Genomic DNA, 26,264 nt, shown 5'->3' on the forward strand with positions numbered 1-26,264 from the left:
TCAAAAGTACAAGGCTTAAGGAACATAGCAGCATGTGATACTCACAACACTCCTTTGAATGATGATCAGAACTTCTAGGCCATATGGGGACAACCACATCTGCATGGTTCCTCTTGAGCACCTTTCCCATCTGGGCTCCGGAACCTTGCAAACATGGTTTGGAGAAAAACAAATGAGACTACTGCTGGTAGAATAGGCCCTTCATTGTTTCTGCTGGAAAATCCTTTGTAGCCTAATTAGTTTATGCTAGTGTATGTATTCACTTCATTTTCAAAATGCCAATCAATTGTCTAAAGCTGAAAGAGAAAGCCAAACACTTTGCCTAGTACTGGAGACACATAAATGAGTAAGACAGGATCCCACCTTCCCAAGAGCTCACAATCTTGCAGGGGAAACAAATACACAAGCTCAAACCAATACCCAACAAGTACTATGTAGCTGACAGAGTGCTGCAGAGGGACCAGGGAATAATAAAACCACACTGCTTTTTAAAAATTCACTTTTCCTTCTTCTACCTACTCAACCATTCCTTCATTTAATAAACACCTGAGTCTATTTCCATGAGTCAGTTTTAAACATAGTGGGCAATGTAGATGAGCAAGGCCAAATCCATGCTTTCAAGAAGTTTATGCTCTGGGGAAATGGAAGGCACAAGTAACGATATCAAAAGAAATGGATATAGAGTCCAGACAAGGGAGAAGACTTTGGGCTGGGTCAGGGATGATGGAACCAGGGAGCAATGCCAGTTGAACAGGACTTCCAAGGGGGCAGTGGGCATCATCAGACGTCTTGGAGAGAATATCGTGGGAGAAAGGGAAAACATGGAAGCTTCTGAGGCACAGAGATGCAGGGAAAGCTGGAGGGTGAAGCCAGGTCTTCCAGGCCTTTGAATGCTGAGCAAGAGTCACCACGGGGAACCATGCTGTCACAGCAGTGCTCTAAAACAGACTTGAGCTTGCACCACAGTTACCTGGGGCTCTGAACCCTACCCCCACAGTAACTGCCTGAGTCGGTCTAGAACAGGGCTGAGAATCTGCCTCTTCTGTAAGCACCTAGTGATGTTGGCCTCAGAGAGTCACTTAGGGCAAGTCCCACTGGTGACTGTGGGTGGGACAGGGGAGAGAAGATTCTAGAGATGGAGCCACCAACAGATGAGTTGCAGGTGAAAAGTGAGGGTCAAATTGTAATCAGTGGAAGTAAGAGTCCTCTACCACCAAGAGTGTTTTCGAGTGGGAATCCAGTGTCGTGCTGTTTTCTGACGGTTCTATCATGGCTTTAATGGACTATCAAGCAACAAGCAACAAATAAATTTCCTTTAGTATGACAGAAAGTGTAATTTTGAATCAGTTCAAAATAATGAATTAATTAGAGACCCAATTTCATTTCAAATGATTCAAAAGGGCATCTTTTTTTCTGGTATTGAATGAAGTTAGAAAACTAGGACTAAACCAGGAAAGATGTGAAAATGTGAGTATTCTTTGGAATATTAGACATTAAAAATGGAGATGACAGCTTTGCTCCTTGTTTCAAATGGATGAAGACTATGAAAGTTCATCTAATCAATTCTGCACTCAGGAAAGTTTACCACCACAATCTATCAAGATTTATAGTTGTGTATGTCATTGATGAAGATTCTAACAGTGAGACTATTAGGAGAGGTTGTAAGAAGGGTTAGTATCTCCAGAGGGTCAAATACAAGTCCAAAGCTTTACAGTTTAGGTAAAAACTGCATATCCAACATTATCAAATGCAAATTTTATTATCCCCACTGACTATATAGGTAATAGCTAACCAAGGCAATGTTTTCCTTTTCCTAGAGATTTATCCTGCAATAAAATAGAGTTTATCGAAAGACGTGCATTTGAGTCACTCCCTTTTTTGCAGTCTATGTAAGTTACAATTTCATCACATTTGGAATTTTAATAAATCTTCACTGTTCACCTTGAAATAGGGTTAAGATTCTACTTTACATTTGTAGTAGAAGGTTGCTAAAATTCTGTAACAGGTCCTTTTCCTCTCTAGCAAAAATACTATCAGGTACAAAGGTCAGAGTGAATCCCACAGAGCAGGGCTTCTCAGCCAACATGATTTTGCATTCAGGTAACAGCTTGCAGCCCTGCACGTGCTGCTGACACTGCGTGAGCTAAGCCCAGCCTGCTGTTAAGCCACTTACTATGTACAGGACAAACCTCCACAAGAAAAGCATTATCGAATCCAAAATGTCAATAGCATTCAAGTTGTGAAACTCTGTTCCAGAGAAATAAAGATCACACAGTACAAGTATGTCATGTAATATGAAAATAATATGATGAAATTTAATGTAAATGTGCAAGTATAATTCAGAAACCAAATCTTCCAGTACCAGTAAATTCTTTAGTGTGTAGATAAAATGTGGAAGTATTGTTTCATCTATAAAAATTAGAATCACTCCTGAAAGAAGAGTATTCTGAAAATATTTCTTTTTTTCTTCTTCATTCTCTTTCATTTGTGTCTTTTTTTGTAGAAATCTTGGTTGCAATTTACTGACAGAACTGAGCTTTGGAACATTTCAGGCGTGGCATGGAATGCAGTTTTTGCACAATGTGTAAGTGCAATAGATGATGAATACATATTTAAAAGCAATTTGTGTATAAAAATTGTATATAGTTATGCTTATCTGGGTATTAAGCTCTGTATATAAACTCTGCAAAGAAGGTCTTCATTTCCATTTTTTTTTCCAAAAATCTAACACAAAGTACTCTGGGAGAAAAAGGTTCTGGTGCTTTCTCAGGGTTACCTGCTTTTAAATCCTAATGCAAAAATAATTCCTGGGACCCAGCCAAAGGGCACATCTCTCCCCATCACCCACCCAGATCATAAGCTTTTTCCAAAATGTATTTAGCTCTCAATTTATAAATTATCTGTGGATACTAATAACTTTTGAAATAGGAAGAAGTGGCATATATGTTAAACTGTAGTGTTAAAAAAAATAAGAAAATACACTGCTCTAGCCTAATCCCACATATTTTGTCCTGACTAAACTGCAACAGAAAGTGAGTTTTATTCACTTTCAACTCAACAATTCTGTGACGTTCAATGGCCCAAGGGAATTTTAGATTCAAGATAAAGATTCTCCACTAAACCTGATGTTGAAAGACTATCCACCTGTTCTGTAGTTCAGAATCCCACTCATAACCATTCTGGTTATGAGGGAAGGTTTTAGGATGTGTGGAGGATGGACCAACAGTGCCTGCAGATCTTGGGGAAGAACACTGAGAGTCTGTTTTTCCTATATCCATACACTGGGGAGCTGGTTCCTGGAGCCCCAACACCAAGTGGTTTTGGTAGCATCAGTAAAAATGGCCTCAACATATATCATTCCATTAGATTCCCTCCTAAGGGACTGAGTTCCAGTACAGTTTTCTGTAGACAACACAGGGAGAAAATCTGTGGAATCACAGCATATGAAAAGTAATGAATTCATTTAAGAACATTCACTGAGTGCCAGGCCCACCGAGTGCCAGGTGCTGTATTAAGTGCTGGGGGTACAAATTGGAACAGGACAGAAGCTTTGTCTCCAGAGACTTTCATGCCAGCAGGGGGAAGTTGGACATTGATGGGAAAATGAGTGACAGCCATGCTAGCATCTGTGCAGCAAGGCCAGAGAGAGGAGCTGAAAAAGTAGGAGCAGAGCTAGGGATGGCGCACAGTGCACGAGGCACCAGTTCATTTATCTCAAGATTCTGTGTCCATCTTAAGCCAAAGAAAAAAAGCATTTGCTTCATGGTGATGCAAAAACCAGAGCTAGCTGGTATTGGAAACTAATTCTCTTATCATGCGATCTGAACATATCTAACTCGTGGTTGCTTCAAAAATTGGCACAATGGCTGTAATACACCAAGTGTGTGTTGGGAGCTGGTCTCCTTTATTTGGGGACATATTCTTTTATTAGACAAAGCAAATCTGCTTCAAGGAAACTTTTGGTATCACCGTTGTCCCAGGAAGACACCAGTGATCTTATGACCAAAGACGAGGGTTTTTAAAGTGAAAACAATGCTGTTCACTGCATTACAGAGTCCAGAAAAGAGTTCCAGCTGAGCTGGATTCATCATGAACTGGAGTCTAAGCTTCAAGGCTTTACGCTTGCACGTGCCCCTTCCAAGGTCCTGGGAGGGGCTGGAGCAATTTTTATATTCATAATTCTGCATGTTTCATTATAAGGGATTCCCCAAATTAGGTTAAGCTCACGCTCAGCAAAATCTGCATTCACCGTTACTTTGCACGTACTACATGCAGCCCAGTAAACATTCTTCTGAATGAAGCCTCTGTGTATAACAGCAGTGTGGTAGGATCAGTCTATTGTGAATCTGAAATCCACCTCAAAGACATGCCAAGAGCTTACCAGTGACATAACTCTCTTCGAATATTAATACTCATCAAATCTTTCAGTGAAATCAGAAATGAAATATATTATGGAAAATCAGCAGTAATTGATAATTCTAAACATTAAGTATACTTTATTTCTTCTGCTTCATTCATTTATGTCGCTCCCCCTCTTCGTGGAGGAACGACACAGGACCCTGCGTTGTTCTTTCGTCTGCTCGGCCCTCCCCAGGTTTGCTGCTGGTTCTTCCCGGGTTGGCTACCGTCCCTTCCACCTCCGTGGAAGGGCGGTTCCCCCTGCCGCTTTCCCCACTTCTGCGGGGGAGCGGCACACTGCCGGCCGGCTCTCTCGGGGGCTGCACAGGTGTTCCTTCAGATAGATGTTCCTGGTGCATGTTGTCTCTCTCCTCCTTTATAGTCCTCTTCCACCAATCCCAACTCTGCTACCCACACGCCGAGTACGCTGCTCTCCTCCAATCAGGAGCAGCTCCTGCAGCTTGTCAAGTTGGTGAAAGGCAGCTGGGTAGAAGCTGTTTGCTCCTCTCCCAGCGCCATATTGTGGGAGAGCAGATGCATAGAATAAGTCTTAATTCCAGTAACTTAGTCTAGTCCGAGTTGCTCCCAGTTGCTCCCCACACATGTACATTAAGTCTTAACTCATTGGCTTCTTTCTAAAAATTGTTTTAGTCACTTCATTGGTCCTCACAATACAAGTTTCATAGTTTAGTAGTGGAAGGACTCTAGAGTGTAGAGAGGGGCTCCCTTACCCAGACAGAGCACACCCACATGCTCACTCGTCTGTTACTCACAAGCACTGTGGGTGACTAGGAGGAGAGTCCAGGCTTTCTCCCTCCTCGGATATTCACCCCACTGCTGACACTGTAGGTGAGCTGGGTGTGGTCATACACTGAAGGTCAGCCATGGGCATCGCCTCCTTCAGGCAAGCTGTGGATACACCTGCATTTGCACACTGCTGGCACAGTCCTCCCTCTGTGGTGTGTCCTGGAATCCAAACAGCATCTCCCCAAACTCAGAGAGAGGCATAAACCTTACAGATGAAGAGAACAACTCAGGTCTGCCCTTTGGGGTGTTTTGTAAGGGTTCACAAGTTTTCACATTGTCACTTCCTGCAACTATTACACTTTTCTTCTCATAATCTTTTCATCTGCACCATATTCTCATCTGTGTAGCAAGAGGTCTTCTTTTCTCTTAAGGTAATTCTTCCTCTGCACCGTATGCTTCTCTTAAAGTATTCTCTTCATTGGCTTTAGGGTTTTTTTGTTCTTTTACTTTTTTCTTTAAGATTTATTCATTTATTTGAAAGTCAGCGACACGGCTGGTGCTGTGGCACAGCAGGTTAATGCCCTGGCCTGAAGTGCCAGCATCCCATATGGGTGCCGGTTTGAGACCTGGATGCTCCACTTCCAATCCAGCTCTCTGCTATGGCCTGGGAAAGCAGTGGAAGATGGCCCAAGATTCTGATAGCTCACTGGGATGCACTTTGGAGGAGCTCAGCTTCATTCTGCATGCTCATCTCCATTCATTCATTCTCTCTCTCTCTCTCTCTCTCCCTCTCCTTCTCCCTCTCCCTCCCTCCCTCCCTCCTTGTCTCCCTCTCTCCCTCTGTCCCTCTATCCCTCTCCCTCTCTCTCCCTCACTCTCTCTGATACTGGGCATACAGGCTATTTTTTTTTTTTGAGAGTTTGAGTTTTTTTTTTTTTGTTGTTGCTCATTTTACACATACTTCTCTTTTCTCATTATAATTCCTGATTTGGTTCAAATGTAGACAAAATAACTTAGACAAAGTTCAAACATTATCCAATAGTCATGTGGTTACATATGACTTTGAGTATGCAAGTAATACATCTCATAATTTAAAAAAAATTTGAGAAGCAACAAATTAAAAATAAAATTAATCCACAATCCAAAAACCTAAACCCAAATATTGCTAAGACATCAGTCTATTCCTAAAGCAGATGTTTCTTTTTTTTTAACTTTTATTTAATAAATATACATTTCCAATGTACAACTCCTGGATTGTAGTGGCTTTCCCCCCCAATAACCTCCCTCCCACCTGCAATCATCCCATCTCCCATTCCCTTTCTCATCCCATTCTTCATCAAGATTCATTCTCAATTATCTTTATATACAGAAGATCAACTTAGTATATACTAAGTAAAGATTTCAGCAGTTTGCACCCACACAGAAACACAAAGTATAAAGTACTGTTTGAGTACTAGTTATACCATTAATTCACATAGTAGCACACATTAAGGACAGAGATCCTACATGGGGAGTAAGTGCACAGTGACTCCTGTTGTTGATTTAACAATTGACACTCTTATTTATGTCAGTCATCACCCGAGGCTCTTGTCATAAGCTGCCAAGCCTATTTTTAAGGCTAACACTGAGCTTGCCAGGGAGGAACTGTCTAGGGCAAGTTAAATACACAAAACCCACACAAATCTCACTATTCTTACAGAAAGTCAGCCAATTTTCTTGAGTAAATGCCCCACAGGTGGCTGCAAGCCTTTGGTTAAATTTCCAGAATTATCAAAAACTTGATTCTGACCACTTTTACCATTTTGTTGTTCCCTTTATGAAGGGATAAATTTTCAAATGTTCTCACTCCACTGTTTACATAGGTTTCCACTGATGTCACCTACAACATGCTTTTAAATCTCTAGTCTCAATGACTCTGAGCTAAATATCTAATCGTGGGATAAGATTAGGGAAAAGGAATAAAAAGAGAAACTAATTTTCATGAGCGCTATCCTGAGAAGGTTGATGAAATTTTCAAAGTACTTCTATATTTAGTCATCTCAAGCTTCAGATTAAAGTGACAAATATTTGGACCCTTTTCTGCACACATATTAGACACAGTCTGGGGCAGGACTGAGCTCAAGCTCCAGCTTTGCTTCTTACAAGTGCAGTGACCTACAACAAGTTACACAGCCTCTGTGACCCAGCACAATATATATCACATAGGCTACTGGGGTACAATACCTATCACAGAGGTTATTGGGAACATCCAGTGTTGAATGCTGAACACAGATGCTTGGCAGCCCAATCAATATCATCTGTAAGAATTATTATTTTCACAGTCTGTAACAGTACAGTATGTTTTTGAGTAGAGTTAAACTAAAGGCAGTTTTTTTACCTGTTTTTGTTTGCTTGCTTTAAAAAATTTAAAACTCTATTACGACATTTAGGAATGAAATTTCCCACAACATGAATTTATTCATTGTATTGGTATGGAAACAAAATGTGATTTCTTCACTCAACAAATATTTATTAACCATGCAGCAAATTTCAGGCACTATGCCACACACAGGCATAACAAAGACAATAACAATATCCCTGCCCTCAAGGAGCTACAGGCCAGGAGACTGACAGGCCAACAGGTGATGACAAGCAACGTAACAAAGACTGTGATGTGATGTGATGCAATGTGACGTGATGTGACATGATGATGTGGTGTGATGTGATGTGATGTGATGTGAAGATGTGTGATGTGAAATGAGAACACCAGTGGAAGAACGTGACAAGAGTATGGCTTTGACGTGGGTTCTTTTTCCATCAACTAAATGAATTAAGTCATGGCTTGTTTAAAATTTCTAAAGATGAAAGGCAAGCACCTTGAATTATGGAGAACACAGGATTAGTGTTTCCTACACAAAAAAGGGCTTCCCTATCAGTGTGGTCACTTCTATACGTCTTTCTTTTTTAAGACACAGACAGCTCCCATCCACTAGTTCATTTCCCAAATACCTGCAATGGCTCGGGCGAGGCTAGGCCAGGCCCAGGCTGAAGCTGGGAACCAGAAACCAGTCCACGTCTCCAAGTAGGCAGCAGAAACTCAACCAATTGAGCCATCACCACTGCCTCCCAGGGTCTGCATTAACAGGAAGTTGCAATTAGAAGCTGGAACTGGGAATCAAACCCAGGCATCTGATTTGAGACGTAGGTATCCCATCTGGGTGTTAATTGCTAGGCAAAACACTGGCTCCACTTCTAAGGCTTTTCACCTAAAAAGTTCTTTTGCATACTTTTTGTTTATTATGCATTTTTTTGTATCTTTTCTCTTTCTCTTTCTCTTCTCCATTCATCCTCTAAGAGACATAGGTAGTTCCCAAAGAACAAGTGCTTTTTGAATTCTAAGGGTGATTTATAAGTACACAGAAAGTAATTTTAAGCCTAAAATGTCTACACAAAAAAGAATATAATTTCTCATACAATCTTGTGCTTATTGAAAGGCCGATAACTTTAATTCCATTGCATTTTTCAGAAATCTCAATCGTAATCCTCTGACAAATGTTGAAGATTCGTATCTTTTTAAACTGCCAGCATTAAAATATCTGTAAGTATTAAACTAATCCTTTTTTATTTTCATCAAACATTAAATATTTGAGATTGAGGCTAAAAAGTCATGATTTTAAATTAGATTACTGAAAAAAATAAATTAGGTTACTGAAAAAAAGTTATTGACTGAGGCAAGAACTGAGAAAGAATTTATCATGGGAAAGACAGCTGGCAGGGCAAGACAGTGTTACATGCAAATGCATGTTAGGAATACCATTTATCCCAAGCAAAGAGGTATAGATGTAAATTTTTTAAAGAAAAAAATAAGAATTAAAAGAGGTCAGTGTAGTATAAAATGAAAAATAAGACAATGGCAGAAAAAGGTGTAGGTTCTACTCTTCAATGCCAAGGTCATTAATCTGATGATGCAAATAGTAAAGTCATTTCAACCAGGGCTTTCTGGAACTGTCTCCATGACAAACTCTTGAGCTGTCTTGCTTTATAGAGAAGCCAAAACTGATGTAACCACATCTTCCTGAAACAACCTTTTTAAGGACAGATCTTTTTATTGAGGTCCACACCATGAATGTTTGGGCTTTCTCCTTCAGAGACTTGGGAACAACACAAGTACCACTTACCACAGTTGAGAACATCCTCATGATGACTCTTCAACTGGAAAACCTGTAAGTTATCTTTTTCTTAGGTTTATTTCCATGTAAGTCTGTAGACTTGTTTTCTTAAGTCAGGCTTATGGAGGTATAATTTTTATGTATTTCAATTCACACTGTAAAGTTTGCTGAGTTTTGGCAAACACGTGGTTATGTAACCACCACCAAATTCCGGATGTAGAACGTTTCTATCAACCCAAAAAGGTCCCTCATGGTCCTTTCCAATCGATCGTCTGCTCCCATCCCCAGACCCAGGCCCTCAAACCACTCACCCTGTTTCTATTCTTGTAGTTTTTCTTTCCACAGAGTCTTATAAGCAAAATCATGTAGTAAGTGTAGCCTCTTGTGTCTGGCTCCTTTTACTCAGCATAATCCTTTAGAGATTAAACTACTATTCATGTTGCTGCCTCTACCTATTGCTGAGTAATATTCCAATTGTGTAGTTACACCAGTTTGTTTATCCATTTCATCAGTTTATATAGAACTGTGTTTTCCAACTTTTTGCAATTATAAATAAAGCTGCTAGCAGCACTCACATGCAGGTCTGTGTGTGAATATGTGTCTTCATTTCTTTGGTGTAAATATCTAGGGGTAGGACAGTGCATTACCTACTAAGCGTATATTTAACTGTTTAACACACAGCTAAACTGTTTGCCAAGTAGCTGCTGCAGTCTGCACTCTCACCAACAATGTTCGAGAGTGGCACTTGCAACATGTGTTGTCCCAGTCCTCAGATTTCAACTTTTTTTTTTTTTTTTTTTTTTAGATTTCAACTTTTTTAACAAACATTTAGAAACTGGACGTTGTGGCACAGCATTAAGATACCACTTGGGGGGCTGGCACCGTGACTCACTTGGCTAATCCTCTGCCTGTGGCACCGGCATCCCATATGGGCACCGGGTTCTAGTCCCGGCTGCTCCTCTTCCAGTCCAGCTCTCTGCTGTGGCCTGGAAAGGCAGTGGAGGATGGCCCAAGTGCTTGGGCCCTGCACCCGCATGGGAGACCAGGAGAAGCACCTGGCTCCTGGCTTCAGTTCAGCGCAGCTCCGGCGGTAGCAGCCATTTGGGGGGAGGTTGGGGGGTGAGCCAATGGAAGGAAGACCTTTCTCTCTGTCTCTCTAACTCCACCTGTCAAATAAATAAATAAATAAAAAGATAGCACTTGGGATGCCTGCATCCCATATCAGAGTGCCCAGTTTGAGTCCCAGCTACTCTGCTTCCAGCTAATGTGCACCCTGGGAGGTAGCCAATGGTAACTCGAGTATTCTGGTCTCTGCCACCCATGTAGGAGACCCACACACTGAGACCTATATCCTTGGCATAGTCCTGGCCCAACCCTGGCTGTTACCAGCATTTGGGGAAGTGAACCAGCAGATGGAAGGTCAATCAATCAATCAATCTCTCTCTCTCTCTCGTTCTTTCAAATAAGTTAAAAAATAAAACTTTTTTAATGTAGCTTTTATGCTAGTAGATATATAGTGGAATCTCTATATTTTTTTTAGTATTTAAAAATAGTTACTTGAGAGTCAATCAGTTCTCTCACCAAATGCCCACCATGACCAGCACTGGGCTGAAGCTGGAATTGACAGCTGGGAATTCAACCGAGACCTCTCACTTAGGTGGCAGGAACCCCAATTACTCAAGCCAAAGAAAGGCAGAAGAACTATATTAGCAGGAAGCTGGAATCAGGAACCAGAGTGAAGAATCAAATGCAAGTGCTCAAATGCGGGACTCAGTCATCCTAACGCTGGCACCTTGGGTACACTCACTGCAGTTTAAACTTGCACTACTCTAATGACTGATGATACTGTTGTACAAATATCTTTACCAAGTGTCTATTCAAATCTGTTCCCATGTAGTAATTTGATGTTAATCTTAGGGAGTTTTAAGAGTGTTTTATATGCTCTGGGTATGAGTACTTTCTCTCAGATGTATGTTTAGTAAATACCTTCTCTCTGGTTGTAAGTTATCCTTCCACTCTATTAATTTATTAATTGTATCTTCTGAAGAGTAGAAGTTAATTTTTTTTAATGTTGGTGAACCTATAGCAACTTTTTATCTTGTATGGTTTGTCCTTTTATTCTGCCTTTCCTGAAAAAATCTTTCAAATAACCCATTGTCTAATCTAAAGTTACAGAGATTTTCTCCTGTTTTCTTGTAGAAACTGTAGAGTTACATTTAGGTCCATGATCCTTTCTAGTTAATTTTCATGCAGAGTTTGAAGTATCTCAAGTTTTGAAGTTTTAAAAAGGATTTCCTTAGAGCCCTATTCTGACATTTTACCATAAACTCACTGCAACTTCCATTGTGACCTCCCCCCTGCCAATTGGACAAGCTAAACAGAAACTATGATAAGGCTAGTTGAGCGGACTCCACAAGATAAGAATGGGGAAAGGCCTCTCACAGCATACCCTGCCCTAATCACTTCTGTCAGATCACCTCCTTGACTAACTTCCCACATCATCAAGTCCACTGGTTTCTGCTCTAGCCTCCTCTTCCTCAACCTTGGGCAGCATCTGCCACAGTGGATCCTCCCAGGTCAGTGAGAGGCCTTCCTCTCCAAAGAGTCAAAGCTCTCATCATCAACAAGCTTTCTCAGTTAGCCAAGGCTGTGGTGTTCTAGCTGCTTTTTTCATACTTGACCATCAGTGGACAGGAAAAGTGCTAGCATTTTCTGGAGCCATGTGCAACCAAGGCTATAAAAACCTGAAAGCAATTGTTACACTGGAGGTCATTATTGGAAGTCCTCAGGAGTTTAGACAAAGCAGGCCAGCTCATTTGTGTCATGACTCATAGGCGATGGTCCTTAATGCATTCTTAAAGACTTACTTATTTATTCGAAAGGCAGAAATACATGTAGGGTTTTTTTTTTTTTTGCCAGAGTGTTTTGGCTTTCCATGCCTAAAATACTCTCATGGGCTTTTCAGCCAGATCTGCGTGCCTTAAGGGCTGATTCTGAGGCCAGAGTGCTGTTTAGGACATCTGCTGTTCTATGGGTCTGCTGTGTATCTCACTTCCCATGCTGGATCGTTCTCTCCCTTTTTTATTCTATCAGCTAGTATTTGCAGACACTAGTCTTGTTTATGTGCTCCCTTTGGCTCTTAGTCCTATCATTATGATCAATTTGAACAGAAATTGATCACCGGGACTAGTGAGATGGCATTGGTACATGCCACCTTGATGGGATTGAATTGGAATCCCCTGGTATATTTCTATGTGGGTGCAAACTGTTGAAATCTTTACTTAATATATGCTAAACTGATCTTCTGTATATAAAGAGAATTGAAAATGAATCTTGATGTGAATGGAAGGGGGGAGGGAGAGGGAAAGGGGAGGGTTGCGGGTGGGAGGGAAGTTATGGGGGGGGGGGAAGCCATTGTAATCCATAAGCTGTACTTTGGAAATTTATATTCATTAAATAAAAGTTAAAAAAAGAAAAAAAAAGAAAGACAGAAATACAGAGAGAGAGAAAGATCTTCCATCTGCTGGTTCCTAGCTCAAAAGACCACAACAGCCAGGGCTTGGCCAGGCCAAAGTCAGGAGTCGGAGCTTATTCTGAATCATGTGGGAGCAGGAGCCCAAGCACTTGGGCCACCCTCTGCTGCTTTCCCAAGTGCATTAGCAGGGAGCTGGACCAGAAGCGGAGCAGCTGGGACTTGAACCAGTGCCTATAAGGGATGCTGACACTGCAGGTGAAGGCTTAACCTGCTACAGCACAGCGCTGGCCCCTTTATTGCATATTAATGTGCAATGGTCTTTAATACTTAAATATTATCTAGTAAGAATAAGTTATACCTCAGGTCATTAGCAATTTCAAAAGATTTTCCAATATTTTTTAAAATTTTATTTATTTATTTGACAGATAAGAGTTATAGACAGTGAGAGAGAGACACAGAGAGAAAAGCCTTCCGATGGTTCACTACCCAAATGGCCACAATGGCTGGAGCTGCACTGATCGAAACCAGGAGCCAGGTGCTTCTTCCCAGTCTCTCACATGGGTGCAGGGGCCCAAGGACTGGGGCCATCTTCCACTGCTTTCCCAGGCCATGGCAGAGAGCTAGATCAAAAGCAGAGCAGCTGGCACTAGAACCAGCGCCTATATGAGATGCAGGCGCTGCAGGTGAAGGACTAACCTACTGCACCATGGTGCTGTCCCAGATTTGCCAATATTTTTAAAATTAATGATTTGGGGCCCAGCGCTGTGGTATAGTGGGCTGTCTCCACCTGCGGTGCCAGCATCCCATATGGGCACCGGATCCAGTCCTGGCTTCTCCTTTTCTGATCCATCTCTCTGCTATGGCCTGGGAAAGCAGTAGATGACCTAAGTGCTTGAGCCTCTGCACCTGCATGGGAGACCCAGAAGAAGCTCCTGGCTCCTGGCTTCAGATTGGCCCAGCTCTGGCCATTGAGGCCATTTGGGACGTGAACCAGCTTAAGATGGAAGACCTTTGTCTCTGTCTCTCCCTTTCTGTGTTTGTAACTCTACCTCTCAAATAAATAAAAATCTTCTAAAAAATAAATATTTTATCACTGACATCATCCCTAGTGCATCCATTTTAGTAAGCAGCAAAACTACAACATTCTCTATGCAAGATGCAGTGTTCCTGCCAGAAATGGTCCCTAGTGGGGCTGGTGTTGTGGCATAAGGTGAAGTTGTCTGTGATGCTGGCATCCCATATGGGAGTGCCAGTTCAAGTCCCAGCTGCTCCACTTCCCATCCAGCTCCTTGCTAATGAACCTGGGAAAGCAGCACAGGATGACCAAAGTGCTTGCCCCCTGCCACCCAGGAGAGACCTGAATATAGTTCCTGGCTCCTGGCTCCTGGCTCCTGACTTCAACCCAGCCCAACCCCAGCTGCGGTGGCCATTTGGGGCATGAACCAGTGGCTGGAAGATTTATTCACATTCATTTATATCATTCATATTCTCTCTCTCTCCCTCTCCCTCTCCCTCCACTCATTCTCTCTCTCTCTCCTTTCTCTCCTCCACCCAACCATCACTCTGCCTTTCAAATAAATAAAACTTTTTTTTAAAAAAATCTTAGCCACTCAAAAAAATAAATGTTCCCTGGTGATTATATTCAGTATTGGTCTTAGAAATACAAATTGAGGTACATGCTGTAAAACAACTGATTTGAATGCCTCAAAAATCCCAATGCCATGAAACACTGCAAAAAAGGAACAGTTCTAAACTGAAGAAAATTAAAGAGCCATGAAAATAAAATGCAATGCCTGATTTAAAAGTAGCCAAGACATGTTTGGGACAACTGAGAGCACCTGCATGTGGACCACAATAGACGGTGATGTTAATGTTAAAGCTGACTGGGTGATAATAGTGTTGTGGATATGCAGGAGAATGCCTTTGTTCTTAGGAGACGCAGACTTCAGTTTTAGCAAGAAAAGGTCATCGTATCTACAGCTCATTCTCAAATGGTTTGTCCAAGAAGTGCATAGAGACACACACGTGGAAAGTGAATGTGGCAAAATGTTAGCAACAGTTGAATCTAAGTGAAAGAATATGTAAATTCATGACACCAATCTTTCGGATATTTTTGTAGTCTTGAAAATTTTCAAAATACAAAGTTAGGGGTAGAAAGGACTCAACAAAAATTTCCTGTTAGAATTGAAGTCTAGTAAAACACTAGCTTAGCGTTCTGAGTGCATTCTTTCTATATGAAGCTTTCCCTGGACCCAAAGAAGTAACATTAGTCATCTGTAACAACTCAACCATTGGTTATTCTATTGGTTAGAAAGAGCCTGGCCCACTAAGTGTATCCAGTGTTAATCTAAACTCTATACATTGTGCCCCCAACCCACAGCCTTCGTGTATCCATGAAACACAGGTTCTGTTTTCCTAATAAAGTCATCCTTTTGCCTCAGAGAAGGCCCCCAAACAACCCAAGGTGGGAGAGCATCAGTACTGTGCAGGTAGTGGTTTGCAAGTGAATAACTACAGTGTCTAACTGTGTTGCACACTCACATGTGTCAGGCACACCTCAAGTGCTGATTCATTTGGTCCTCACATCTCATTAGAGGTAGGTGCTATCAGAATGAGGTGGTTGAGAAACAGAGTCTAAGCCATTTGCCCAAGATCATATTATTAGCAGAGCTAAGATGTGAACCTAATCTGGTGATGGAATCTGTATTCCTAATCACTAAATTATACTGCTTAAGTATAATCTTGAGGACTCACTCCTATTAAACAGGCTGTTTTTATCTCCCTGAACAGCCTCCAATAATTCTTAATAAGATAACCAACTAGCTTTGTTAGCATTTTTGCCAATTTTATTTTAAAAATACTCAAACCTACTAGGGACAGGCTTTGTGGCACAGCAAGGTAAGTCACCACGTGTGATGCCAGCACTCCATATTGGAATGTCAGTTTGAATCCCAGCTACTCCACTCGGCTTTTGTGGCCATTTGGAGAGTGAAAAATAATAATAAATAATAACATAAATAAATAAATCTTTTTAAAAATAATTCAATCCCCCAAGAAAAGTAAAGAATAGTACAAAAAGTACACCGAGAACCCAGGCACTGCCATACAGGATGTGGGTATCACAAGCAGCATACTTCTCATGTGGACTCAATTATTAGCCTTCCTTCCCTCCTCTGCTCCCTCACTCCCACCCCTCCCCCTTCCTCCTCCTCTCTCTTGCTTCCTCCCTTCCTTCTTTCCTCTGAGCAGTTTCATAGTAGTTCCAGAGATGAAGAAATAATAGACACAGTGGACCACCTATGTGGATAGATGTATATACCATAGGCCATGACCACAGCAAAATACCCGCCACCTCAACTTGTGCTTTTATCTTTTTATCATTCTTCCCTTCCATCCCTCCTTGCGCTCCCCAATCCAATTTCCATGTAACCTTGACCTTCTTACTGTTACTATGGGCTATTATGCATGTTCTACATGTTTATAGAAATGGAACCACAAACAGTATGCACTATTTTCTAACCAGTTTTTGTCACTCAACATGACTTAACATGACTAAGACACTCTTGTTGTTGTGTGTACCAAGAGTTAATTTCCTTTTATTGCTGAATAGCATTTCATTATATGAACCTACCATAGTTTATCTATTCACCTATTTGTGAACACTTAGGTTGTTCCAGTTTGGGGGTATTAGAAATGAAGCTGTTTGCACTTACGCCCCATGTAGGAACTCTGTCCTTAATGAGTTGTACTATGAGAATTAACTGCAAAACTTGTTCTCAAACAGTACTTTTTATGTTGTGGGGTGGGGGGTTGGTGCAAAGTGTTGAAATCTTTACTTAGTATAGAGTTGCTCTTTTGTATATAAAGTCAATCAAAAGTGAATCTTAATGAAGAATGGGATGGGAGAGGGAATAGGAGGTAGGATGGGAGTGGGGGTGGGAGGGCAGGTATGGGGGAAAAAACACTATATTCCTAAAGTTGTACCTATGAAATTTGCATTCATTACATAAAAGCTTTAAAAAATAAAACAAATAAAAATTAAACTGTTTATGAGGCAGGCGTTTGGTGCAGCCGTTAAGCCACTACCTGGGATACTCCAATCCCACATCAGAATGCCTGGATCCAAGTCCCGGCTCTGCTCCACCCCAGCTTCCTGCTAACGTGCACCCTGGAAGGCAGTGGGTGATGCCCCAAGGACTTGAGTTCTTGCTCCTCACATGGAAAACCAAACTAGTTTCTGAGCTCCTGGCTTTGGCCTGGCGCAGCCCTGGATGTCGCAGACATTTGGGGAGTAAACTACCTAATGAAAAGATGTGGCCAGCACCGTGGCTCAATAGGCTAATCCTCCGACTTGCTGTGCCAGCACACCGGATTCTAGTCCCGGTCGGGACACCAGATTCTGTCCGGTTGCCCCTCTTCCAGGCCAGCTCTCTGCTATGGCCTGGGAGTGCAGTGGAGGATGGCCCAAGTCCTTGGGCCCTGCACCTGCATGGGAGACCAGGAAAAGCACCTGGCTTCTGGCTTTGGATGAGCACGATGCGCCGGCCACAGCGCGCCGGCTGCAGCGGCCATTGGAGGGTGAACCAATGGCAAAAGGAAGACCTTTCTGTCTCTGTCTCTCACTGTCCACCCTGCCTGTCAAAAAGAAAAAAAAAGAAAAGATGTGTGTGTTTGTGTGTGTTTCTCTCTCTTCCTTCCACAGAAACTTTTGAAATGATAAATTAAAAATATATATAATAAAAATAGACTGACAGTTTCTTAAAAACACACACCTACCATAAGTTGCAGTCTTTCCATTTCTGGGTATTTAGGGAAGCACCACCTGACACATCCCAGGGCACTCCCTGGCAGGAAACAGGGATCAGAAATGGAGCCAGGCACTCCAGAAGGGGATGTGCTTGTCCCAAGCAGCATCTTCATGGCTGGGCTAAACACCTGCCTGGTCAAATTACTTTCACTCACCCATCAGTGAGCGAGTGTTCCTTTTTCTCCACATCTTTTCCAACAATTACTGCAGTCAGTCATTTTTCTGGGACCAGACTAGTTTCTAATAGTGAACACTTCCAACAGGGATGGAGAAGGGGACTCCAGAGGTTGGGGGAAGTCCTCCTGTGCACTCCCAACCCACAGTGAGACTTGTGAACTGGAAGGAGACACCCCTGAGTCAAACGACAGATCCATGGTGCCCAATGCTCACCCTGTTGACTTTATTTTGGATACACCACACCCACTTCCATGCCTATGCCTCCTTGGGCCACCTCTCCCTCCTTCCTTTATTCTCATATTCAAGACCAACAATTGGCCACCAGGCTTCTACCCAAATGTCCTGGCCACATACCTCAAGAACTCCTTTGCTGGCACCTTGGCTCACCTGTTTGACCCACCCAAGGAACCCCTTTACAGGTAACTTAATTCTCTGTCTCTATTCATAGGATCTTACCTAGCCATATGGCCTGCTGCCTCTGCCAATTTAAACATACTATCGAGGTTGTCTGCAACACCGTCAAGCTTCACTGTGACAATGAATGCCTGCCAAATACGACACATTGCCGTGAGTCAGAACTTCCTGAGGATCTTTTTTTAATTTTTATTTGTTTTAAATTTCTTATTTTAAAATTTTAGGTTCAAGTTTAAAGTAACAATGTAATTAATTGCTGAATTTTTATTCATTCATTCAGATTTAAACTCCCTAAATTGCTACACTGCTCCCTTGCTGAAAGTCAGGTTCCCAATCACCGCTATGTAATTTAATAACATAGTTACTGCTATGTAATTTACATATGCACAAAGGATCATGGAAAAGAGGTGGAAGGGGAAGGAAGCAATGTTGGGAACCACACACGTGGTGTTCTGTGCTCTTGGGTGCTTTGCTTTTCAATGATAACTCATTTGCACACAGTCTATAAACTGGTTTTCTATGTGTTGGGCCTCAAGGGCCCTCTGTCTTATAGAACAGGTCTACACTGCTCACTGCGGTTGTTTGTGTTTGCACCTGTAGAAAAGAGTACAAGTGATGCTGTTTTATTGGGAGCCTGGGAGTTTCTGGTCCCATAACCAGAAATGGCTGCCTGGCTCCTCTGATGCAGTCAGAAGGCTCCTCCATTCCTGTAAACTGTCCAATTCTGAACCTGCTCTGAGTCTCACACTTTTCTATCCACAGAACACTCGGGTACTTTTAAGTATCTTTCTGTAGATGAGGGTTATTACCACTGATGTCGTGACTTCCAAAATGTGACCACTTTCTTCCTTAGACAGCTTGAATTTGGATCTCAGTCAGGGATCTGAGGCATTAGCACAGTGATAACTGTATACCCATCTACACAGTGTTGCTCACCTTTCAGACCAGTTTCCTACCAATTATATTATTCCCTTCATCTCAAGAGGTGAGAAGGACAAGCATTGTTAATCTCCCTTTACAAGGGTGGGAAAGAACACACTGAGGTGAGGAGCAAGGCCCCTTGGCTTGACCACCTCTGCCCTCACTCCCCTTACATGCCTATCTCTTGCCATGGACACCTGTGATGGCAGCAAGAACACAGGGCCACAGGGAGGGAGGGAGGGAGGGAGGGAGGAAGCCTTGTGCTCCCTCAGCATGAGGCAGGACTGTGGAATGATGTGGCTGAGAAGCAGGGGCAGAGCCACAGAAGGGGCAGCTGGGTGGGGCCATTTGTCTTCCAGCCTTATTCTAAGCCTGGAGTGGTTGGTCATTGGAAACCAATGAAATAATACTGATCATAGTTACTGCTTTTTAACACTGCGAACTCTTCTGAATGTCCCTCTCAAAAATATCTTTTTCTCCTTTTTTGTTGCCATTTCATAGGTTTGAGTTTGGTTTTACTTTTCTCTCTAAAGTCTCAATGGTACCCCAAATATTGGATTTGACTCCTAATTTAATTGATCAGAGTGTAGGGCTGTGGACTGACATAAAGCTGTCCCATCAGTCTTCCGTACCAAAAAGCAGTCTCTTCTTTTTTTGACAGTTGAAGAAGCATCTATAGGGAACCCAAAGGGGGCATTCATGAAGATACTGCAAGCCCGGAAGAACAACACCAGCAAGCAGCTGACTATTGAGCCAGAGAACCCAGTATCAGAGAGAAACAGTGTGGACTTCCCAAGCCACATGAGTGAACAGCGGGACTTCAACGATGAAAGTGATGTTATTAGTGCACTGAATTACATATTGCCTTATTTCTCAGAGGAAAATCTACAAAATGTAGAATCAACATTATTACCATTCATTACACTGCTTTTTTCAAATGTGCAAGATAGAGATAAGTCCCTGAGCTACGTGAAAACCCACATAAGAAGGCCCTCTCATCCTTACAGAAATAAGTTGAGAAAGCTCTATTTTCTACAGAATTTGTTAGATGAAGAAGTTCAAGAAAAAATCGATGAGGTTAAGAAGGAAGAAAAGGCCATGCTTATGCAGCCTATCCTGTTAGGTCATCAATTTAACCCTCAAATCCTCCAAAAGAAATCAGAAACTGCCCCGTCACAGGAGAACAGCCTGGCAACCATGCCAAGTGTGGGGTACAGGCTGCAGAGAGTGAAAAAAGTCATCAAGGGGCCAAAGGGCTTACGGAAAAGGCACCTCCAGGAGATGAGGAAGAGCCTTGGGAGGAGACGGGGCACCTGGCCCTTTGCGGAGAGCATTGGGGGAAGAAGGCTTGGGAGAGCAGGCTCCAGGGAGCTGAAGGAGCTTCAAGTGGCTCAGAGGCCCAGGCAGGTGGCCGGAAACTCCTTGCACACGGAGCCCTTGCTCACAAAGGAACGTGAGGCTGCAGCCCCCTCTTTCCTGAAGAAACACATCCTGGGCAGGCCTTCTACCTCCCCTGCAAAATCTCTCTCTGAGATCAACAACAAAGGAAAAGACTTAACCTACACCATTTTTGTCTTAGAAGATGCCAATGCTAGAGCCAAAAATAAGGCGGCAGGGAAACCAATCTCGCATTCCAGACAAAATTACCGCTTTCACAAAACTCGCTCTCACCTGGTCCTCCGAACCCCCAAGGCCAAACTGAGTCGGAAGTTCAGAAGGAAAAATTCCCTCAACAGGCAGATGGCTGGGAAGAGGCCTCCGTTCCCTGCACTGCGGAGTCTCATAAACTCCCCCTCCGGAGAGGCTTTCTCATCCCCTGGAGGCCTGCCTTCTCAGGGGAGTCCTCCTCTGAGAGAACCTTCTATAGAAGACACTAGGGAGGAAAACCATTCCGGAGGGCATGTTTTTGAAGAAAACATTTTGCCAGAAAACACCACTGCGCATGAAGAAACGCTCCCTGGCGACAAAATGCACACAGATCCTTCAGCTACAGATTCTGCTGGGACCGAGTTCAACCTAATGCCGACTGTGGACCAAACCAAGGAAACACAGTGGGAATACCCCAGCGAGGGCACTGAAGCCCCCACCACGCCCGCAGGCTTCACCTACCCCGTGATGCTGTCCCAGGGAGAACAGTTTGAAATTCAGCTGAATCAGCAGCTACAGTCCCTCATCCCCAACACGGACGTGAGAAGGCTCATTTCTCACGTCATCCGCACTCTGAAAATGGACTGCTCTGAGGCCCAGGTGCAACTGCCCTGTGCCAAGCTCATCTCCAAAACAGGCATCCTGATGAAGCTCCTCAGTGAGCAGCAGGAAGAAAAGATAGCCAAGGAAGAATGGGACACAGAGCAGTGGAGGACCGAGACCTATATCAATGAGAGTACAGAAGCCCCGAGTGGACAGAAAGAGCAGGAGTCGAGTAAGGTGAGGACAGGAGACCTGCACTTTCCCATCCCTTAGGAGACCCCAAGCGGGAAGACCAGGGGCTCCCAGTCCAGATCTTGTCTCGGTAATGTAACTTTTGCCAAGACGGTGACACTTTGTTAGGAGGCAGACCTAACACACTGTAGAGAAAATGTGTAATACCAAGATTATATATAATACAGCAGATTTTGTATGGTCTTTTAAGATCTTTTACGCCACTCACCTGAAGAACGGGGTTCTGAATATTTAGCATCCATATTTTCCAGCTCTTTATTCTGTCTTTTTAAACTGTGCTCTTTCTTAGCTCGCAAAAGGAGCTCAAGAACACGGCTATCACAACAAGCTCATCGTGGCAATATCTGTGACGGCAGTGGTCACGATGCTGGTTATCATCTTCTGTCTCATTGAGGTAAGGACGACTCGTTCAGGTTGCCAGAGTGCATCCTTCCTTTGTAATAGATTCGGAATCCACAGACTGTACATCAAAGCCACTTTCCACGTACCATGAGCTGACCTTCCTCTTTAGTCACCAAGACTGAGATGCGCTTTACTCTTTCCCTTGAAAAGCACATTCCACAGATTTTTTAAAGGAACCCCACTCGTGGGAAATCTGTGCAACTGGAACCGAGATAACAAGGGACTGGACATTTGGAGAGGTTAAGTGTAAGAAGGCCAGAGTAAAGTGGCAGAAGTTCTCCAAAATTGTGTCAGGGATTTGATGTACTCTCTTCTACCACTGATTTCTTTCCTCATTGCTGAAATGATGAGATTATATACTCTCCACCCTCAAGGAACTGTCTCTGCCCTTGGGAGAAAGCACACAGCCGAAAGACAAAAGTATTATCTTACAGAGTCATTAGATCTACGTAGCATCCTACTGCTCCAATGTCTAAGACTTTGTCTAAATGAGTTCAGCTGATGCACTGCAGCTGACTCCTGCATCAAGCTGCTCTAAGATGTGTTCCCTCCCTGGAGCTTGCCTGCACCCTCCCACACAGCCCAGTGTTTTCACAGTCCCACCACACAAGGCTCCCACAGCCACAAGCACCCAGCCCCCTGTCAATTCTCCCAGAGTCCGGCATCTCCTCTAGGTTGGTTGCTGGGTTCACGGTGACTAGCTGGAGCAGCTGTTACGTATCTCCAAAATGGTGCCTGCCCTCTCTTGGCTAGTTACAGCATTCCAGTGCCTGAGGTCGGGCAGAGAGAAACGTGAACTCCCCCACTTTTTTTTGCTCTAGGTTGGCAGGTACATCATCCCCCACAGAGCTCCAAGCCAGACCCATGCCAGGCTTTTCCCACAGCTTTATTGCCAGTGGCTTGAGCTGCTGCAGTATGGTCTTGCCTCATTCCAAAGCTGGTGCTGAGGCTCTCAGCTGCTGGGGTCTCAAACTGTGCAAGTCCACACCCTCCACATAGGTCCGCAGCATCCATCCAATTTGCATGGAGTTTCCTCTACCATTTTCTCCCTAAACCTTCCCTGAGATTGCACTCCTTCCACTTTTTTTTAACTATCCACCCCTAGACTAGAGCAGCAAGCTGCCTCCCTATGCCACCATCTTGAAAAATCCCTGAGATGTGACGATTTTAAATAGCCTTTGTGTGAACTGTTGAAGAACAGTGAATTTTTTTCTTCATACTAGTTGTTGAACATTTTACTTAGTATAGGGTTAATCTTATGAGTATAATGTTAACTGAAAATAGATCTTCATAAAATAAGAATGGAAATAGGAGAGGGGGGAAGAATAAGGGATGGGAGTGTGGGCAGGAGGGAGGGTAAGGTGGAAAGTATCACTATGTTCCTGAATCTGTATACATGAAATCTGTCTATCTTCAATGAAAGTTTTTTTTTTTAACTTTTATTTAATGAATATAAATTTCCAAAGTACGATTTATGGATTACAATTGTTTCCCCCCCATACCGTCCCTCCCACCTGCACCCTCCCATCTCACACTCCCTCTCCCCTTCCATTCACATCAAGATTCATTTTCGATTATCTTAATATACAGAAGATCAGCTTAGTATACATTAAGTAAGGATTTCAACAGTTTGCTCCCACACAGAAACATAAAGTGAAAAATAATAGATGATTTTTTTAAATGATGATGAAATCAGATCAGACCTATTGTCATGTTTAATCCCAGTGAGAGTCAAGTTGGGAGTTGATAATTTCTTTTTTTTTTTTTTTTTTTTTTTTTTTACAGAGGATCAGTTTAGTATGCATTAAGTAAAGATTTCAACAGTTTGCACCCCCATAGAAACACAAAGTGAAATGTATTGTTTGAGTACTCGTTATAGCATTAAATCTCAATGCACAGCACATTAAGGACAGAGATCCTACATGAGGAGTAAGTGCACAGTGACTCCTGTTGTTGACTTTACCAATTGACACTCCTGTCTATGGCATCAGTAATCTCCCTATGCTCCAGTCATGAGTTTCCAAGGCTATGGAAGCCCTCTGAGTTCTCCGATTCTTATCTTGTTTAGACAAGGTCATAGTCAAAGTGGAGGTAATGAAAGTTTTTTAAAAGACATGTCTAGCCACAAGAAGTAAGTGATCACAGCATAGAGATGAGAAAGAGACCAGCATGGGTAGTGCCCACCCTAACACTACATAGTTTCAGTGTAGGGCAAGCTCCTGCTCTCTAATCTTTTTCATAAATTTAGTAGTTTTTCTCATCTATTTTTTCCTAAAAGATGGCAGCTGGTCAGATTTTGTAAAAAGTTTTCTTGGGGTTTGAGTTAAGTTGCCTTGAATTTGTAGATTAATTTGAGAACTGACATCTTTATGATACCCTAGAAACATGACATTTTATGGACTTCAGAAGAGCATCCTCATCACATAAATCTTACACAACTTTCGTTGAGTTTATTCCAAGATAGTTTATTCCTTTCTATTGCTATTAAAGAAGGGCTCTGTACTCCATTTTCCCTCTAGTCACTGGTGGTGCACAACAAACAGGAGATTCACTGTACTACTCTCCTGACTCAGCACCTAGTCACCTCCCCGGACCCACACGTTACGTCCAACAAAATGTCAGCTGATTATCTTGGGCTTTTTTTTTTAGGTTGTCCACCATCTCCTATGCAAATGATGACAGTTTTGTCTCTTCCTTTGCAGTAATTATACCCCATTTATTTTTCTTATTGCACTAATTTCAGCCTTTTCAACAATGATGACTAGTAGCAGTCTAATAAGTATCCTACTCCTGTTCTTGCCTTTAAAACACCATTGTTTAGGTTTCTGGTCCATACTTTCAGCAGGTTAAGGGTGTTTCCTACTACTCCACTTTTTTTTCTTCCAGATTTTTTAAATTTTGTTTAAGGACTACAACTTCCATGTTCCCAAATTAGTATAGATTAAATGCATGACGCTGCACTCCCATTCCACTTTTAAGAGGACTCACTGATGACTGGCTGTCAATAGAATGTATTAAGTCCCAGAGGCATTCAAGACCAAGGACTGTGGAAGAGTGAGAACTATTAACAAGACAGAATTCCTGTCCTCAAAAAAGCTATCTTATTGGGCAGGCAAGGCTTTTAGAGAAAGAAAGGGAAGGTAAACGATTTGGAGATAGAATCATTATGGTGAATAATGACTGCTTTTCCTTACAAAACAGATTTACTCTCATAGAGGAAGAGGAAAAGGAAGAGAAGACATAGAAAAATCTTCAACGTAAGTATCAGTCTGACAATTGTTACATTAGAATTTTAGAAGTAGAGGAGTACTGAGAACTCATCTATTTAAACCTGCTCATTTTAGAATGAGGACATTGCCAGAGGCAGAAGACTATCCATCTGAGTGTTTTGCCTGATTCCAGCAAATCTGGTCCCCAGCCATGGCTGGGGAGACGGCACCAGCACGGACACATGTGCTGTCAGTGGTCCTTCCGAGACACAGCAGCTAGGGAGGGGCTTTGTTTGTGCTGTTCCTGCTGCTGGTGGCATCTGGCCAGTTCAGAGGCCTTTCCAGAGGCTCGGAGAAGGGCTATGGAAAGACACATGACACTGGGGGAAGGGGGACAGTCGCCCTCAAGGCTGCTGGAGAGTAAAACATATGAGGTGGCTGGAAAACTTACTGGTTTCCAGACCCCCGCTGCCTATGCCTTTTATTCACACCTTCTCAGACCGTTTGTCTCTCCCTGTTATGGTAAGGATACAAGGAGAAAGGGACAATACTGGTCCCATAGTCACACTGCCAGTGAGTATCACAGAGAGGAAGGTTCCTCCCCAGCCAGGGACTTCTCCCTTGGTCATAGTGAGCTTGGGCTGTGTGCTACAATTTCTATTGCAAATCAATACCCACACGCTCTGTAGACACAAGCAGTTGCTGAAACAATGCACTCTTTTTCTGTTTTAATCATATTCAAAAAGGGTACCTTGTATTTCCACGCTGGTTTTGTCCTTTAAACTGGTTTCACAACTCAATCTTCCATCAGTGACAGACACCCTGCAGTGAGAAAAATCTTTGAGCTGGGTAATGTTGCTATTGGACTCGGGCATTGCTTCATAGGATTCAATTTATAGGGGACTAAAGCAGCTATGGAAACACAAGCATTTTCTCCCTACACCCCAGTGAATGATGCTTGTGAGGCTAAATCCTAAAGGGGCAGGTGTCAAATGCCTCTGGAGAGAGAAAATACTTCTGCCCCGTGTGGTGGTGCAGTGTGTCCCACTGCGCAAGCACACTTGGCTGAGAAAGGCACTGGGACTGACAACAGACAAAAGTCTCCCCAGAGACACTGCAGGTCT

The 26,264-nt window shown here is 42.8% G+C and overlaps 1 protein-coding gene across 14 annotated transcripts in view; it reads left to right on the forward strand.

Moving 5' to 3' along the window:
• Positions 1–26,264, forward strand: part of LOC103346476 (leucine-rich repeat-containing protein 37A2) — a 214,833-nt gene that overhangs the window by 187,849 nt on the left and 720 nt on the right. For 9 of the 14 annotated variants that reach the window (XM_089317063.1, XM_089317064.1, XM_089317065.1 and 6 more), the window contains 8 exons: positions 1,818–1,889; positions 2,504–2,584; positions 8,651–8,722; positions 9,273–9,347; positions 18,201–18,319; positions 19,749–21,514; positions 21,819–21,923; positions 25,133–25,188. In XM_089317063.1, the coding sequence (XP_089173189.1) occupies positions 1,818–1,889; positions 2,504–2,584; positions 8,651–8,722; positions 9,273–9,347; positions 18,201–18,319; positions 19,749–21,514; positions 21,819–21,923; positions 25,133–25,188 (2,346 nt within the window). Of the gene's footprint in view, positions 1–1,817; positions 1,890–2,503; positions 2,585–8,650; positions 8,723–9,237; positions 9,348–18,200; positions 18,320–19,748; positions 21,515–21,818; positions 21,924–25,132; positions 25,189–26,264 lie in introns of those variants that run through there. The other 5 variants (XM_089317059.1, XM_089317071.1, XM_089317061.1 and 2 more) reach the window with 5 other exon arrangements.

Source organism: Oryctolagus cuniculus, chromosome 17 (genome assembly GCF_051225735.1).
Source record: "Oryctolagus cuniculus isolate XC-2025 breed Fujian yellow rabbit chromosome 17, ASM5122573v1, whole genome shotgun sequence".
Taxonomy (NCBI): Eukaryota; Metazoa; Chordata; class Mammalia; order Lagomorpha; family Leporidae; genus Oryctolagus; species Oryctolagus cuniculus.